This window comes from Scyliorhinus canicula, chromosome 13, assembly GCF_902713615.1.
Source record: "Scyliorhinus canicula chromosome 13, sScyCan1.1, whole genome shotgun sequence".
NCBI lineage: Eukaryota > Metazoa > Chordata > Chondrichthyes > Carcharhiniformes > Scyliorhinidae > Scyliorhinus > Scyliorhinus canicula.
This window is the reverse complement of record NC_052158.1, coordinates 70776952-70790733: the sequence shown is the minus strand read 5'-3', so window position 1 is coordinate 70790733 and position 13782 is coordinate 70776952. Positions and strand designations below refer to the sequence as shown.

Here is a 13782-nt window from a genome sequence, read left to right as displayed (position 1 = left end):
GTCCCCGGAAGGACCTTTTCACCAACTGTGGGTTGTGCCATCAGGAAATGCCATTCTCCAAAGATGTGCAGGTTAGGCGGATTGGTCACGCTAAATTGCCCCTTCGAGTCCAAAAGTTTCAGTGGGGTTACTGGGTTACAGGATAGGGTGGGGGCATGGGCCTAGGTAGGGTGCTCTTTCAGAGTGTTGGTGCAGACTTGCTAGGCTGCATGGCCTCCTTGTGCACTGTAGGGATACTATGATTGAGGCCGAATTCATAATTGCACGTAAATTCTGAGGTGAGGGTGTGACAAGGGATAGCGAGGCAAAACTGGTCCTTTTGATCTTTGTTATTAAACAGGGCCAAAGGTAATCAATCTGAGACGTTAACCTTGGTTCTCTCTCTACAGGTGCTGACCTGAGTATTTCCAGCATCCACAGTATATCACTTTTGTATTGCTGATATATGGAATGAGGATATTGAACAGGGCTAACTGTTCTCAAGAGTTGGATTATGGCTTAGAGAAAGGCACGAGAGATTCTGTGGAACATGATATTCATTAGCCAAGTGAACCAGAACAGATGAAATGCAGAGGTCTTTTCTAATCTTGTACACTTCTAGGGACTATTGAATGACAGCAGATTTCCTTTAACCACTACATACCTGTTTCCTCCCTCTCTTCCTCGTCTTGCTCATCATCGCTGTTGGATGCTCTGTGAGGCACAGGGCCATCATCATCATTGGCCTCTTGGCTCTCATTGTGCTCCGGTGATATTCGCACATCTTTTTCACTGTCTGTGTCATTCATTCGATCGTGGCTTCTTTCCTGCTCTCCGCTGCTGTCTTCATTTATGGAGTGATTCTCCTTATCACTGCCTGCTTCATCATCTGATTGCTTGATGCTGAGAGCCTTCTTGGGTTCCTCACTCTCAGAATCACTGCTAACATGATGGTCCTCCCTGCTTTGCGGACGGCCGGGGATGTCATTGCCTTCTGCGTCACTCTGATCTTCTTTGTGGCTTTCATCCTGAAACAGAAACAGTATGAAAACTTTCACAGACTAGCTCTCAAATAAATACTTTCCTCTATCGAATGCCTTTAACAATGGAGCTATATGGAGCTGGAAAAATTGAGAAATTAATATAAAAGTGATGACACAAAGTCAGCAAAGGCAAATTATAAAGAATGAATTGAAAGGTTTATCGAAAACAGAGGCTACGAAAAGACTTTTAAAGTTGAAAGAGTAGTGGAGAAGTAGTGCCGTTGAGGGGTGAAGTTTCAGACTGTAGGACTGGTGTAACTAAAATTCTATCATTGAAAGGAGATAAAAGGGTGGGTGGGCAATGCATTAAAGGAAAGGGTTAGAGATCATCAGAGGGAAGAGGTAAAAGTTTGAAGGAGGTTACGGAGATATGAAACCATGAAAAACTTGAGGATGAGATAGAATCCTTCAGTGCAGGAGGAGGAGACCATTCAGCCCATCAAGTCAGCACTGATCTGCTGAAAGAGCACCCTACCTAAATTCACGCCGCCCCACCCTATCCCCATAACTCACCTAACCTTTTGGACACTCGGGGGCAACTTAGCAGGACCAATCCACCTACCCAGCACATCTTTGGACTTTGGGAGGAAACCGGAGAAAACCCACACAGGTACAGGGAGAAAGTGCAACCTTTACACAGTCACTCAAGATCAGAATTCAATCCAGGTCCCTGGCGCGGTGAGGCAGCAATGCAACCACTGTGGGGGGAAATTCCCAGAGTATGGGGTCTAGGCAGCTAAAGGAAAGGCAACCAGTGGCAGGATGAAAGTGAGGTTGGGGTGTGCAAGAACCTCAATCAGAGGAACAGGAAGTTCTAAGGGGGAAGCAGACCATGAGGATTTAAACTCAAGTATGAAAATTTAAAATTGGTAGAATTTGGATTCCGGAAGCCAAAATAGGTCAGCAAGCAGTGTTCAGAATGCAGGATGCAAGCAGCAGAGCTTCGAAAAAGTTGAAATTTACAGAGAATGGATGGTGAGTGGTTGGCTAGGAGAGCACTGGAATATGACAACAACATGAATGAGTGCTTTCGCAGCACATTGATGGGGCCAGGGTAGAAGTGAGCAGTGTTATGGAGATGGGTAACCTTGTGAAGGACAGGATATGGGTTTGAAGCTCAGCTCAGTTTTACAGGGTTTTGAAAACAATTCCTGGGCGCATCATTTTTGTAATTACAGAGAATGTAAGGAAAGAGGTTATTGTTGCACTCCAGGATGATCGAAGAGTAGTGATTAGTTTTGGCTAGAGGACAGTGTGATCTCAGAGCACTTGATGAGGGCCAGTCAGATTTGGTGAGGTATGACCAAACCAGTTATGTTCCAGATAAACTTAAGCCTGAATCTGTCAAGTCTTGAGCGACAGACTATAGGGGTCATTACAACAGGTAAGTGACCAACAATGACAAACGAGTCTCTTACTTCAGAGTGATGTCCTACACTGCTGCCTTCAGTTGCAGCACGGTGTTCGGTCGAGTCTTTCTGATCATCTGTGTCTGAATTATGTTCATCCAGCACCGGCGTTGCACCACCATCATCTATTTGAAGTAAAGCAATAGTCACTGTCACAGTACCGCTGCCATCGCAAGTCACTGTCACAGCACCACTGCCATGCAAGTCAGTACCACACTTCCAAGGCCTCCTGTACATAACCATCACAGTCAAAAGTACACTGTTGGTTATGGAGCATTTTAGGATGACCTACGGTGAAAGTTGCTCCTTTTCCTGTGTTCGATGTGATGAATGTAGAAATTTCAGATATATTGTATTATATGTATTTGGTGCAGTAAGGGTTAAAAGCCTCGGTTAGTGTGACTGCTGCAGTCATGTTTTTAAAAATCCTGGTTCAAAAGGTAACTATGGTGCAATTAAGGCATCATAAAAGCTTGGGCTAATGGGGGTTTGTTTCGATTAATAGGGTTTCTATGGAGTAGATAATTAATGCATTGTGTTTCAGCTTGGTAAGATAATGTAATTAATGGGAGGAGCTAGAGAACCAGATATTTTGCAGAAAAGCAGATTAGTTGAGTTTTCAAGCATCTGCTCTCACTGCAGTTTAATTGAAGGCTTGACTGGGGGACAGATCGGAAGCTGCTTTACCGGGCAACAAGATTGGCAGTTTCAACACTTAGTTGAGACAGACAGGAGTTTGCAGCTGGCTCTGGAAGTCAATCTATGAAGATAGTTTCAGAAGACTTCAGCTAGAGATCCTGCATTGTTCTAATATTCTCCAAAGAACATCTCTTATACAAGTATACCTGGGTTTGCTAGCTGTTTTAAAAAGTGGATTCAGAAGTAAATGGTTTTGTTGTTTGAATGGGAATAAAGATAGCAGGTTACTGGGAATAAAGATAGCAGTTAAGGGTTATTGTGTCACTGTATTGATTAGCATTGTATAAGGGGTAATTTGTAAGCTATTTTCTTGTGTGCCGTTAATGTGTCAGTAATAAAGTTTGTTTTAATATATCATATCCCCATTTTGCGTGAACTCACTCCTGAAGTTAGGTACCTTTTCCTCACAGCCGTACAAAATTAAAATAAAATACTGAGGATAACAAACAACCTTTGGCTGTTTCAATGGAAGACTGCAAGAGAGAGTAGATAACAAAGGAAGAAAATTCAGCTAATTAAGTTGGAATTAAAATTATGGTTGAGCATCCTGACATAATTCTATAATGCAGAACACTCCAAAATCCAGAAATGATTGGGTCCCAAACACGCAAGACTGGGGGGGGTTAGTGTACCTACAGCCTACAGATAGCTGCAACACTCCAGCCCAGGCAACATCCTGGTGAATCTCCTCTGCACCCTCTCTGATGCAAGCACTTCTTTTCTATAGCGTGGTGAACAGAACTGTACACAGTACTCCAGCTGTAGCCTAACAAGCATTTCATACAGCTCTATCATAACCTCCCTGCTCTTACATTCTATGCCTCGGCTAATAAAGGCAAGTATTCCATATGCCTCCTTAACCACCTTATTTACCTGCCGTGTTATCTTCAGGGATCAATGGACATGCACACCAAGATCCATCTGTTCCTCTGTATTTCCTAGAGTTTGACCATTCATTGTATATTGCCTTGCCAGTCCTCCCAAAATGCATTATCTCACACTTTTCTGGGTTAAATTCAATTGCCACTCTTCTGCCCATCTGATCAACCTGTCTATATCGTCCTACACTATCGTACCACACTACCAATTTTCATCTCATCTGCAGACTTACTGATCATAACCCCTACATTCACATTTTGATCATTAGTGCACTCCAACAGCAAGGACCTAGCACCAATCCCTGCGGTATACCACTGGGCACAGCCTTCCAGTCACAAAAACAACCTTCGACCATCACCCTCTGCCTCCCGCCACTAAGCCAATTTTGGATCCAATTTGCCAAATTGTAAGCTCATAAGATATAGGAGCAGAATTAGGCCATCGAGCTGATCTCATCTTGGCCTTAACTCCACCGTCCTGCCCATTCTCCATAACCCTCCAACCCATTACCAATTAAAAATGTGTCTAACTCTTCCTTAAATTTACTCACTGCCCAGTAATCCACCGCACTCTGGTGTAGTGAATTCCACAAATTCAAAACCCTTTGGGAGAAGTAGTTTATCCACAACTCTGTATTCAATTTGCTACCTTTTATCTTAGGACTATGACATCTCATACTAAAATGCCCCACGAGAGGAAACATCCACTCCACATCTACTTTATCTATATCGGGTGACACAGTGGTTAGCACTGCTACCTCAGAGAGACAGGGACCCAGTTTCGATTCCGACCTTGGATGACTGTCTGTGTGGAGCTTACCCTTTCTTCCCGTGTCTGCATGGGTTTCCTCCGGGTGCAGTTTCCTCCCAGTCCAAAGATGTGCAGCTAGCTAGACTGGCCATGCTAAATTGCCCCTTAGCTTCCAGTGCTGTGTGGGTTGGGTTAGGGTTAGGATAGGGCAGAGGAGTGGCTTGGATGGTGTGCTCTTTCAGAGGGTCGATGCAGACTCGATGGGCCGAATGGCCTCCTGTACTGTAGGAATTCTATGAATTTTATTAAATTTAGAGTATCCAATTATTTTTTTCCAATTAAGAGGCAATTTAGCGAAGCCAATTCACCTGCCCTGCACATCCTTTTGGGTTGTGGGGGTGAGACCCTCACAGACATGGGGAAAATGCGCAAACTCCACACGATCATGGAATACAATGTTGACAAATGTGAGGTTATCCATTTTAGTAGGAATAACAGCAAACGGGATTATTTAAACGATAAAATATTAAAGCATGCCGCTGTGCAGAGAAACCTGGGTGTGCTAGTGCATGAGTCACAGAAAGTTGGTTTACAGGTGCAACAGGTGATTAAGGCGGCAAATGGAATTTTGTCCTTCATTGCTAGAGGGATGGAGTTTAAGACTAGGGAGGTTATGTTGCAATTGTATAAGGTGTTAGTGAGGCCACACCTGGAGTATTGTGTTCAATTTTGGTCTCCTTACTTGAGAAAGGACATACTGGCACTGGAGGATGTGCAGAGGAGATTCACTCGGTTAATCCCAGAGCTGAAGGGGTTGGATTATGAGGAGAGGTCAAGTAGACTGGGACTGTACTCGTTGAAATTTAGAAGGATGAGGGGGGATCTTATAGAAATATTTAAAATTATGAAGGGAATAGATAGGATAGATGCGGGCAGGTTGTTTCCATTGGCGGGTGAAAGCAGAACTAGGGGACATAGCCTCAAAATAAGGGGAAGTAGATTTAGGACTGAGTTTAGGAGGAACTTTTTCACCCAAAGGGTTGTGAATCTATGGAATTCCTTGCCCAGTGAAGCAGTTGAGGCTCCTTCATTAAATGTTTTTAAGGTAAAGATAGATAGTTTTTTTGAAGAATAAAGGGGTTAAGGGTATGGTGTTCGGGCCGGAAAGTGGAGCCGAGTCCACAAAAGATCAGCCATGATCTCATTGAATGGCGGAGCAGGCTCGAGGGGCCTGATGGCCTACTCCTGCTCCTAGTTCTTATGTTCTTATGATCAGTGACCCAGGGCCGGGATCGAACCCAGGTCCTCGGCTTTGTGAGGCAGCAGTGCTAACCGCTGCACCACCATGCCGCCATAATTCTATACCTTTTATCATCTTCTATACCTCAATTTGATCTCCCCTCATTCTAAACTCTAGAGTACAGGCCTAAACTGTTTAATCCCACTTCACACGACAAATTGCCCTGGATCCCATGGGCTCTTAACTTCTTGACCAGTCTTCCATGTGCGACCATGCCAAAAACCTTACTGACGTCCATGTCACCTACACACCTAGCCACCTCCTCGAAAAATTCAATCAAATTTGTAAACTATGATCGCCCTTTGACAAGCCATGTTGACTATCACCGATTAATCCTTGCCTCCCCAAGGAGATTTATTCTGTTCTTCAGAATTATTTTCAATGGTTTCCCTACCACTGAAGTTAGAATTATTGCCCTGTAATTTCCTGGATTCTCTCTACCAACTTTCTTGAATAATAGTACTATATTTGTTGCCCTCCAGCACCTCTCCTGTGGCCAAAGAAGATTTTAAAATTGTCAGAGCCTCTATAATCTCTTCCCTTATGTTCCACAGCAGCAGCCTTGCCAATCACACTCACAACAGTAAGTGGGATGTATAACCAATTGCTCATTTAAGGTAAATGTGGATTTGTGGTTCAATATGAGTCTCTTTGTCTATCTGCCTGGTCCTGTTGCCACTTTGTGACATCATCCAGTCTCATTGCATTACTACATCCACCCCACCTAATTCCATCACTATATTCTTCTCTGTATAATATAGAGTGTACACTTTAGGATTGCCACGTGGCCAAGAGCTGGGAATTTGGTGCCTTTTATCAGCAGCAATGCTGAGCAGGAGTAAATATAATCTGAACTCCACACAGGAATAATTTAGTGGAGAATAGGTTAGGAACAATGAAGTACAACTTAGCAATTAAGCACACATCAGCATGCATATATATATTGTACCAAATATTTTTTTGAAATTGCACCGTACAACATCAAACATACTGCTTCAGCTCAAAATGAGTCTTGAGCAGAACAATGCTATCCTCCCAAGACAGCATCAGACTGTCAAAAAACAGCTTTGGCTTCAAATAGAAGATGTCAAGAAATAATGCAAGACACTTGGTGAGAGAAAAAGTGAGTGTTTAAAAGAAAACATAAAGATGATCGAGAGGAATATACAAGAGTGTGTATGAGTGGTGCACAAAGGAAGCACAAGTAAAGATGACATCACCACAACAACCTGGTGCACCAGGTAATGAAATTCGTCACTTGGAGATGGGGAAATACAGGTCAATACACCTATAATAATGCATTACCCAATCACAACCTACACGTCAGCAATAAGTTGCAACCACTCAATGCAAGGGAGGTCTTGTGACACCGGGTATCACCCCACCTCTGAGCCAGATGCTCTGGGTTTGAGTTCCATCGCAAGACTTGCTGGTCAAGGAAGATGGATTCATAATGCAGCCAAACAGATGGAGTATCAATGTGCAAAATTCTTCCAATACGCAAGCAGTAAGAGTGGGAGAGTCTCTTGGTCGGCCATGCTTGATGCAGAATAGCACCCTTTCAAGCTATAAACCTCTGGCGACAGGCTAACGACCTGCCCCAGGAAATAATTTGTACGGGAACAGATGAAAGCTTGCCTTGTAATACTGTTCATTTCACAGACAAGGAAAGTGATAGCTACTAGCAAGATCACCAAATATACAAAATAATTAGCCTCACAGTACCAAAACTTAGAATCATAACATGAACCACAATTTTCAGAGTACTTATACATAGTACTGTGCAAACTGATGACTGTGGAGTGTAAGAGTCTTTGCAGTCATACAAAATCTGGTATGTTGAGGCGCTAATGTCTGCCTGGGGAGATTTTAAACCCTCGAGAGTCAGTTGTCGAATTGCTACTTTCTATGCCTCCGACCTTCACAAGTCATCTTATAAGTCTAATCAATAAATAACACCTCAGGCCTCCTCCTCTGACCTCATTTCTACTCAGGTCTGACCTGCAGTCATAAAGCATCTTTCTCTGAAAGTGCCTATACTAGGATTACAATCATTATCACGCTTTGAAATAAAAGAATGCCAGGTCATCTGAATCAACTTTCATTATACATGGTTTAATAATATCACTCAAAAATTAATACTTTGACTTTTCTTTAATATATCTTTTCGTAAATTTTCATACCTTTGCAAAATGATTTTAATCTACACTTGATCTGCAAGCGAAATCAACCAAACGATGACAACTTTCATTTGGAGGCATTCGCCATAACCCAAACACTGGAACACTTCACAGGATGGTCCAATCTATCTGTGCAGTGTCAGTGATGCGTCATGTGCACCTGTCAGTTGATTAATGACATACTAGTGTCCTTGCTTATTAATGGAGAGGGTGTCTTTGGAGTCTAGATGTCTCTAAGATTACATGATTTTGTGATGAGGGAGCAGACTAAGTAATCTCAATTTTTTTTTAATTCATTCATGGGATGTGGACTTCACAGGTTAGGCCAGCATTCATTGCCCATCCCTAATTGTCTGAATTGAGTCAGTCTGCAGGACTCCATAGCACTGCTGTTAACTAGCAATTATGGCCTTTCATTCTAGAACGTCCAACAAGGGGAAACATCAGCTCTATGTCTACCCTGTCAATGCCCTTTAGCATGTGATATACCTCAATTAGATGTTTCCTCATTCAACTGGGTGTATAGGCATAAACTACTCAATCTCTCTTCATAAAACAAATGCTTAATCCTGGGACTCAATCTATTGAACCTTCTCTGAACCGCCTTGAATGGATTTACATAATTCCTTAAGTATGGGGACCAAGGGGCAGCACGGTGGCCTAGTGGTTAGCACAACCGCCTCACGGCGCTGAGGTCCCAGGTTCGATCCCGGCTCTGGGTCACTGTCCGTGTGGAGTTTGCACATTCTCCCCGTGTCTGCGTGGGTTTCGCCCCCACAACCCAAAAATGTGCAAGCTAGGTGGATTGGCCACGCTAAATTGCCCCTTAATTGGAAAAATGATTGGGTACACTAAATTTATATTAAAAAAAAAGTATGGGGACCAAAACTGTGAGCAGTACCCCAGATGCGATCTCACCAATTCCCTACACTGTCACAACAGCACTTCCCGACTTTTACACTCTATTCCATTAGCAATTAATACCAAAATTCCATTTGATATCCTTATTACCTGCTGCAACCTGCACACTACCTTTCTGAAATTCATGCACAAAGATACCCGTTTGTCTCCATTTAGATAATAAGTTGCCTTTTTATTCCTCTGACCAAAATGGATAACCTCACACTTATCCATGTTAAATTCCATCTGCCACATTTTGGCCCACTTTCTATATGCTGGAGGCATTTTCAGATGAGGAGATGTTGAGTAGATTGGGCCTGTACTCACTGGAGTTTAGAAGAATGAAAGGTTTGACAAGGTAGATGCTGAGAGGATGTTTCCTCTTAGGAGACAGTCTCAGACCAAAGGGCATAATATGAGAGTACGGTAACCACCCATTTAAGAGATGAGGAGAAATTTCTTCTCTCAGAGGGTAGTGAACCTGTGGAATTCTTTACCGCAGAGAGATGTAGACGTTGGGTCGTTAAGTATGTCCAAAGCTGAGATAGACAGATTTTTATTCAGTAAGGGAATCAAGGGTTATGGAGACAAGGCAGGAAAATGGAGTTGAAGATATCAGATCAGCCACCTCATTGAGTGGAGGAGCAGACTCAATGGGTCGAGTGGCCTAGTTCTACTCCTATGGTCTTATAGAGGGCCTGTTTTAGTGTCGTCTGCAAATTTGGCTATAGTACATTCTATCCCTGGATCCAAGGCATTAATATAAATTCACAACTTCAATACATACCAAGATGTCTCAGACAACAAAATGCTTATGAAATGCAACACTGCTGTATGGTAGATACAGTTGATGTACACAGAGCAAGTTCCCATAAACAGCATGAATGTTGGTACAGGAGAGGAGAAAATTCACCAGCTCTCTTTTGAATAATATCACAGAATCTTTTACCAACAAATTCTTGCTGCTGGGCACCATGGTCCACTTGTTCAACACCATCCCCTACACATCTATCGGGGGCGATTCTCCAGCCCCACTTACACAGGCGCATTTCGCATTACAGCTGGAGACTCCCGCTAGAGCGCCATATTGCAATGTTCTTTGGGGAGCAATCATTTCCAGGTTCTCTCCGCCCCTGGCCAGCAAGAACCAGATTAGCATATTTAAATCGGTTTTAAACTGGATTCAGTCAGCTCTTGGAATTCACCCCCTGGCACAACGTTAAGCTGGCAGGAACCATGACTGACCTCCAGAATTGAAGACAGGCATGATGACCATGCATTATAGCCCTCAGGTAGTCAGGACCCCCAGCACTCTGGCAGTGCCAACCTGGCAGTGTCAGCATGGACAGGAGCCTGGACCTAAGGGAGGAATGGGGCCTTTGGCGACCCCATAATTGGGTTGTCACTCACTTGGTGTAGCCACCGAAGTTGGCCATTCCCTCAATACAAAATGGAGGAACGCAAAGCTTGCAGGGTAAAATGGACAAAGTTTGCAGCACAAGCAGGCTGCACCAAGCCAATGTGTATTCTGTCTGCTAAGAGAGCAGACAGCACCGAAACGAACATTCCGCATACTAATGAGGCAATCTCCGGGACAGTTAACATGGTAATGGAACGATCCCAGGGACAATGGACACAAATAGAGAAGTGGTTGCAACATTGTATGGGATACCAGACACCCCGGCACTAGCGGGGTTCAAAGACAAAGCACCTGAAGGCTCGCCCAGTAGCCGAGGGACAGCCTCAGTATTGGGGGGATTCAAACAAATCTATTGGGAAGAGACCCAATCGATCCCCAGCAGATAGAGGGTCCGCCCAAAAGGGCGCGAAGCCCTAGGACCTATAAGACAGGTCCCAAACTTAGTTCGTTCTTCTTGACCAGCCCTCTTGACCAGCCTTTTACCGAAGAAGACCTTGACTGAGAGAGTTGAGGGGTTTGGGACAGCAGGCGCCAGCAAGTAAGTGTCTCACAACGATCGCTACCAGAGATAGACACTCCTGACCCCTTTTTAACCTGTACCAACCTGAAGTCTGCGGACCCAGTGCAGAGCAAGAGGCCTTGTCCCCTGATCCGGCAGTTCCCTTTAAGATAAGTATTGGTTTATTTAGTGGTAGGAATAGTTTAATCATCTTAGCGTGTGCATGAGTAGTTTATAATTGTATTATAATAAACTCAGTTGTTTGAACTTACTAATTGGTGTATGGTTTTATTGCTTTGAACTTCACCTTGAAACTTGTGGCGGTATCTTAACGATACCTGGCGACTCCAGAGCTAAGTAACGAAACAGAGCCAAATCGAGTGTTAAGCACACTCACCCAGAACGAGCAACATTGGATGGAAGGCCTGAAACTGGTTATGGGTGTCTGTATCAATCAGTAGGAGAGAGGGAGGGCTGCAGCATTATTTTGAGATCAGGGCACCCTTTAAAAACGGTGCCCCGATGTCGAAGGATGTGGCATGGCCGGCGTTTGTAGGTCCCAGAAATCTCTTTCAAAGCACTAATTGCAGCAACCTCCAAATAATTGTCTTAAGTGTGGGTAGATTGCGATCGGAATTACACCAAGCTATCCGGTGAAAATTGCACCGGCTTTCCTGCCGGAGATCACACTTTGAAATTCTTTGGAGGAATGCGCCCACTATTTCTACTAGTTGTTCCCCTGCCTCTGTTCAGTCAGTCCACAAACATAGCCCTGAGAGTTGGCCGTTTCCCACTTGACATCTCCATCCCACCCTGACCTCTCTGTCCTTAGCCATAACTGTTCTAAATAAGTTGAACAAGCACTCAAAGACCAACAACCCATCTTTCTACCAGGTACTTTAAAAGCTCTAATGTGTTTTGTTTAAACCTTAAATTAAACTCATTAAATCTTAATCACTGCTTTTACTTTCTCTCAAACAGGAGAGGTTGATAATAGATGGTTGCACCAGTGCCACTGGGAGTGAAGGTGGTGTTGGGCTAGTGATTGGGGTGTGAACTCCCTACATCAGGCAGGATAGTGTGCTTGCCAGAGGTCTATCTGCCATTCCTATTGCCACAGTACCTTCTCTGCTTACCTCACCTCATGTGTCTTATTCTGCTGCAACCAACTACAGCAGACCCATCTTTTGTCTCCATACTTGTCCCATTATCATCCACTTTTGCCTCACACCATTATCCCTTTTAGCATTTGATCTCCAACCTATCACAGACATTCTCTTTGCTCTGAAACTGCACAGGAATTGTCAATTTCCAACACCTTTACCTTTCAGTTCTGACAACAGACCGTTGGCCCGAAACGGTAACTTGTTTCTTTCTCAGATTTCCAGTATCCACATTATGTTGTTTCGTTATTGCCCTCCAGCTGAGAAGGCAGACAGGAACTTGGTTTGAACAACTCATCCAAAACACGTCACCTTTGGCAGTCCGCATTTCCTCAGTACTGGAATGAAAGGTCAATTTTGATTGCATGCTCAAACCTCTGGTGGAAAGCTTGACCCGACAAACCTCTGACTCAGAAAGTGCTGAAACCTTAACAGCTCGCTGTGGAGGCTGCATGAGTTTTAGTTGGTTGAATGTCAGCATTGCAACTGTGTATATAGCGTCTGTGGTGTGGATAGGGGCTTGCCGACTTAACCACAACTATGAATCTCATTCAGCTCCACAATCCTCCGAGAACTAGGTGATCCTGTGATATTGGCCCCATCTACTGTTGACTCTTTGGTTGGCAGTCGTGTTTTCAGTTTCCTACGCACCAAGCTCTGGAACTCCCTCCCTGAACATCTCTCTCCTCCTTTAAGGCTCACCCTACCTCTCTGATCAATTTTAGCCATCTATCTTAATCTATCTTGGTGCCTGTCAGTGTACATTTGATAACGCTCCTGGGAAGCATCCGTTTTTCTATACTTTCATGGGGTGTGTTTACTGCATTAAAGGCACGATACAAATGTAGGTTGTTGTTGATTTGAAGCTTGCGGACAGTGTGGGCTGCATTGGGCCGACATAAACAAAGGTAAATCAGTAGACTGATTCCAACACGAGCACCAGCGGCCCAGGCCCGGGGTCAGGGCCCTGTCCGCCTATCAAGCCGGGAGCTCTGCGTTCACCAGCGGCCCGAGATGGATCGAGCGGACACTCACTCACACCCTCCAGGCTCTTACCTTCTCCGTCCGGGTAATATTCGCCCTCCAAATCCATGGCGACAGGGTAAAACTACAGCCCACTCCGGCTCCGCCCCGACACCGCACACCTTCCTCCCGGCTTCTCTTCGCCAAATGCAAGCGGCGCCGCGGCCTACAACGCGGGCAGCACTGCGCATGCCCGCGGGTCAGAGGTCGCGCTGCACGTAACCCGCGCGGCCTGGATTGACGGTTGGAGCCTTTCGTCAATCCGATGCTCGTCAGTCGGACCATCGCTTGGGATTCGCATCTTTCCATCTGCGAGGGGTGGCGGGAATCCAGCCTCAGAATTTTGGCGAGCTCAGCTGAGATCTTCTTCTGCATTTGTTTTGATGGTCGAACGAGCTGATTCTGGAATGGGAAAGTCTGCCGCCCATGGAGCTGTCCCTTGCCAGTGATGTGGGCTGATAGATCTGTGCCTATGTTTTCGGGGGCTGGTGTTTGCTTTGGTGCTTTCCGTCACCGTGATGGTGGTGGCAAACTCCTC

At 44.6% G+C, this 13782-nt stretch overlaps 1 protein-coding gene across 4 annotated transcripts in view; it reads right to left on the bottom strand.

Annotated features, from left to right (window-relative positions):
• LOC119975404 (protein IWS1 homolog A) overlaps positions 1–13544 on the bottom strand; it is a 73711-nt gene extending 60167 nt beyond the window's left edge. For 2 of the 4 annotated variants that reach the window (XM_038815012.1, XM_038815013.1), the window contains exons 1-2: positions 13278–13544; positions 644–1007 (exon numbers count right to left, since the gene is read on the bottom strand). In XM_038815012.1, coding sequence (XP_038670940.1) covers positions 644–1007; positions 13278–13529 — 616 coding nt within the window. In that variant the 5' untranslated portion in view covers positions 13530–13544. Of the gene's footprint in view, positions 1–643; positions 1008–2440; positions 2557–13277 lie in introns of all 4 variants that reach the window. The other 2 variants (XM_038815014.1, XM_038815015.1) reach the window with 2 other exon arrangements.
• Between the last annotated feature and the right edge of the window lie 238 nt (positions 13545–13782).